We start from the raw sequence: 4,748 nt of genomic DNA, 5'->3' as shown, positions 1-4,748 counted from the left end.
GTTCTAGTAGCAGTTGGGGCTGGCACCCCACTCCCACAAACCATTTTAATACGACAGCCTTGCCTGTCGCAGAGCAGAACTGCTCCACCGGGCTTTCGAGGCTGTCAGCCTGACGGCAGAGGGACCACGGCCCAGAAGAAAGGTCCTCAAGGGGATGAGCAGACACTGTGGCTGCAGCAGTGGGCGGGACAGGGTGGCGTGTTGTTGTGTTGTGCGGACTCACTGGTGAGTCCAGCCGACTTGACAGTTCTTGACAACAATGTGCTTCCTCCTGCTGCGGGGCTGCGGAGTGGGCTTGAACACAAACCGTTCCCACTCCCCAGAGGCCAAACAGTAACAACCAACACCCAAACAAGCTCACTACCACCAAGTCAACTCCTCCTCACAGACAGAGTAGAATCACCCCATTTGCGCCAGTCTACAACCTTGATGGGAGTAGAAATCCTCATCTTCCTACCTTGGGGTGGCTGATGGTTTCAAACTGCTGACCTTGCAGTTAGCAGCCCATCGTGTGGCCCACTATACCACCAGGGCTCCTGGAACCTAATGAAAGAAAACGCATTTCCAAACAGGGTGATATTTAGGTATCAGGGCAGTGTGTGTGGGGCTTCCACATGTCTTTGGGAGCCACAGTTCCTCCCATCACTACGGAGCAGGGGGAGAGGATTCAGTTTATGGAGGCCTGGCCCTCAATCAGGGGGCCCTGGTGGCACAGTGGGCAAGTATTTGACTGCGAATGCAAGCTCTGCGATTCCATGGGAGAAAGACAAGGCCACGTGCTTCTATAGTTACAGCCACAGAAGCCACGTGGGGCAGTTCCACCCCGCCCTTTCCACCCTACGGCTGTGCGCATGGCGTGTGATGGACACCCCCTGCCCCTCTCCCCAGCAAGTGGGTCTGCCTGGCTTTGCCTCATGGCTCCCTGGGCTAACACTCAGCGCTAACCAGAGAGGGGCAGTTTCACCAAACCCACCAGCGGCTCTGAGGTTCTCTTCACAAAGCTGAGATAACCTGGTCCCTAAAGATGGCCACACTGCCGGCCAGTCCTGGTTTGGGGCAGGACCGTGTGCCTTGCAGGAGATGCCCGGCGTCAGAAACGCTAGGGACCATCCTGTCCTCTCCCAAAGGGCTGCTGGGCTTGGGGACTGGAAAGCCTTGGCTCCTTCCTATAGGAGCACGCGCCACAGGCCTGGGCTGGTGCTCTGAGGCCACCTGTGGCCCCACCTGTGGACCTCCTTGGTGGGGCAGTGCCACTCGGCTCCACAGAGTTCTGGGAATTCGGGAAGATTCACTGGCAGGGGAGAAAATAGGTGTTGGAATCCTACTCTCTGTGGATGGGATTCCATTTGGGAATATGTTTTGGTCCATGGGCTGGAATCAGGGTAGGGTGTGTCTCAAGCCCAATCGCTCCGAGTTACAGAAAGAGCAGATTAGGAAGAAGATAGGGTTTCTGGAGACGCGTTTTATGGACACTCAGGGATGTTCCCATACAGACAACCTAAAACCAAATTCATGGCCACCAAGTGGATTCTATAGGGAGCCTATAGGACAGAGCAGAACTGCCCCCATGGGTTTCTGAGACTGAATCTTGACAAGAGCAGAAAGGCTCATCTTTCCCCAGCTGATGGGTTCAAACCGATGACCTTGTGCTTAGTAACCCAAGGAATAACCCACACCACCACCAGGGCTCAAAGTTGCCTGCATTTAGCCCCAGCGAAATGGGATGAGGTCCCTGCCTGGTGAAAGTAGTTGGCTCTTAGTGATTAACCTCCTAAAAGCTTCTAGTCTAGACCCCACAGAAAGGACTGGCAATCTAGTTTTGTAAAGATTCTTAAAACCCACGGCCATGGGGTCGACGTTGACTCATGCGACCCTAGAGGCAGGGTAGAACTGTCTCTGTGGGTTTCTGAGGCTGTAACTCTTTCCCGGAGTAGAAAGTCTCATCTTTCTCCCATGGAACGGCTGGTGGTTTCAAACTACTGACCTTGTGAATTGTAGCCCAATGTGTCACCACTTGACCACGAGGGCTCCTCTTTTGCAAAGACTACAGCCAAGAAAGCCTATGAGGCAGTTCGACTCTGTGGGGTCTGGGGTCACCATGGAGTCCATTGGACGGCCCCTAGCAGGAACTTATAAGGTCGCGGTTTCAAACTCACTCGGTGGCAGCACTGGAGACAGGCCTGGCCCTCTGCGGCCTTAAAGTGGAACCCCCAGCCAACCTACTGTGGTGGTCAGTCCTGACACTTAGCGACCCTGTAAGACGGCAGAACTGCCCCCAGAGGGTTTCCAAGGCTGCGCATCTTTCCCCTGGTGGGTTCAAACTGCCGACCTTCGGCACCTCTCTCTAAAGCCAAGGAGAACCCCATGGGGCCGTTTTGCTTAACACATGGCGCCACCCAAAGTGCTAAGCGTTCGCTTTTGTGTCCTTTTTGAGCTGGAGTGCGGGGATTGTTTTACTTCGGTCATCCCGCATCCCGTCGGCTCAAAGACAACCTCCCCAAGGAGACTGGCACCTGTGACCCGACACAGGTAGCATCACCGCCCGGGACCTCCCGCTGCCCCGCACGGCGACGGCCCGCTTCCCACGGAGGAAGCCCAGGAGCCACGGGCGGACCCTGCGGAACCGGAAGGCACCGAATGCGCAGGCGCGGCGCTCGGGCGCCGCCAGGGGGCGCTGCGGCGCGGCCGTGGGGGAGGGGAGCGCGCCGCGCCGGCAGTAGACCACGTGCGCACCACGTGGCGCCCCTGTCCGCCCGGGCACCTGTGGGGCCCCGGGCCCGCACTCCGTGGGCTCAGCAGCCCGCAAGGGTGGCGAGTCGACCTAGGCACCCGCGACTCCGCGATCGCTGACCCCTGACCTCCGACCCCACTGCTTCTAGAGTTGCCCCTCGCAGGAGGCCGCGCGGTGTGTTTATAAACAGAGTTCCCGGCGAGGCCGAAACCGCGGATAGCCGGATCGTCGCTCGCAGGAAGCGGAGTCTCCTGCGCGTGCGCAGTGCGGCTGCGCCGCCGCTCCTCCTGCGCGTGCGTACGGGCGGGCAGAAGGGACCCGGGTGCGGTCGCAGCGGGGCGGACCCCTCCTGGCCCAGCCCCGCGCCTGCGCTCTGCCCTCCATTTCCCCGCTGCGTGTCATCTGGCAGAGCCACGCCCGATCTGCAGGCCGAGGACCCCGCCTTTACAAAGCGACTGGGATGGGGCGGCGGCAGAGGGCAACACTGACTTCCAGACCCTCTCAAAGGCCCCCTGGCCCCCTGCTCGGCCCCACGGTGTCCCTGGCGGGCCACCCCGCAAAGCCTTGAAAAACAAGTCAAAAATCCCAAACACAAGGCCATCATCCAGTCAACAGGACAGGGTAGAACTGCCCCTGCGGGTTTCTGAGACTGTACCTCTTTATGGGAGTGGAAAGCTGCTGCGTTCTCTCCAGGAGTAGCGGGTGGTTTCGAACTGCTGACCTTGTGGTTAGCAGCCCAGCTCCTAACGGCTACACCACCAGGGCTCCCAGTAACACCAGGCGATCTTCCTCAGTTAAACCGGAATCATCACAAGAAAACCCCCAGCAAATCCATTGCAGCGAGTGGGTTCCAGCTCCTGGCGACTTGCTAGATAGCACTGAGACCCACGCCCTTCTCTTGGCCGCGATCTTCATGGAAGCAGGCAGACAGGCCTTTCTTCAGCGGCACCACCAACCTTCCGTGCCGCCGGGTCTGCTCTGCCCACTAGGAACCCTATGCGCTGCCTGGTCCGGCACCATCCTCACAGTCAGTACCCTGTCTGAGCCCATTGTTGCAGCCTCTGTGCCGACCCGTTTTGCTCAGGGCCGCCGCCTTTTTCGCTGCCCCTCTAGTGGTTATGCATGCTAACCCCAAGGTCAGCGGTTTGAAACCCCAGCCAAGTCTGAGGGAGAGAGATGGGGCTTTCTACTCCTGCAAAGAGTTACGGCCTTGGAAACGCACAGTAAGAGTTCTGTCCTGTGCTAGGGGGTCGCTATGAGCAGGTATGGGCTTGATGGCAGTTTTTTATGGTCCTTGTTTTACTTCACCAAGCATGAGCTCCTCCAGGGACTGGCTCAGGTCTTGCCATCCTTGCCTGTCAGAAGCACCCCGGCTGTCCTTCACCCGACAGATCTGTTTGTCCTTCTGGCAGGCCTGGGCACTTTCAATTTCTTCGTACAAACGGGTCCGAGGATCTCCTTCATTCCCCGGCATCAGCTTTTCCAGGTTCATCCGGGCCACGTCGCCTGTCCCAGGACCTCCTTTCTTTCTCTGCCTGAGTCGTCTGTGGTACGGGGGACCGCCATTTCTCTATTGGTCATCTGACGGTGGACGGGGTCCCGTCACCGGGTTTGCTGCTACGGAACCGTGGAGAGGACACATCCCCGTTTGGGTTTGTTCTCTCGGGGGGGAAGCATTCCCACCTCCTTGGAGGGAGAGTTCCTCGCATTGCGTGTCACAGTCCGCCCTTTGAGAAGCAAAGGCTCACGACAGAGCTGCTTTGAGCAAGCCTGTCGGTGCTTCCCCCAACTACCCGTGCCGGCCTCCTGCCTGTGTGCCCGGTGCTGGCTGTGCTCACAAGGTTTCACCCTCTGCCCATCATGCTGTGGCAAGCTTCCCACACAACAGTCTGGTGTCAAGGACACTTTGAAGGACACTGGGAAACTCCCCTAACTCGTGAGGCTCACTATATTGGCCGTCTTGACTTGGCTTGACCTCCAGGGCCTGGAATCAAGCCTTCCTACCTCGGTGGCCTGC

At 58.4% G+C, this 4,748-nt stretch overlaps 1 protein-coding gene across 1 annotated transcript in view; it reads right to left on the bottom strand.

Annotated features, from left to right (window-relative positions):
* Window positions 1-4,748, bottom strand: part of FOXK1 (forkhead box K1) — a 53,123-nt gene that overhangs the window by 43,370 nt on the left and 5,005 nt on the right. Inside the window, exons 2-4 of the mRNA XM_045284378.1 lie at window positions 4,087-4,275; window positions 2,943-3,186; window positions 2,514-2,761 (exon numbers count right to left, since the gene is read on the bottom strand). Of these exons, the coding sequence (XP_045140313.1) occupies window positions 2,514-2,761; window positions 2,943-3,186; window positions 4,087-4,275 (681 nt within the window). The remainder of the gene's footprint in view (window positions 1-2,513; window positions 2,762-2,942; window positions 3,187-4,086; window positions 4,276-4,748) is intronic.

Source organism: Echinops telfairi, unplaced genomic scaffold (genome assembly GCF_000313985.2).
Source record: "Echinops telfairi isolate 266 unplaced genomic scaffold, ASM31398v2 ScPeMD7_5;HRSCAF=22, whole genome shotgun sequence".
Taxonomy (NCBI): Eukaryota; Metazoa; Chordata; class Mammalia; order Afrosoricida; family Tenrecidae; genus Echinops; species Echinops telfairi.
This window is presented reverse-complemented; position numbering and strand designations above follow the sequence as displayed.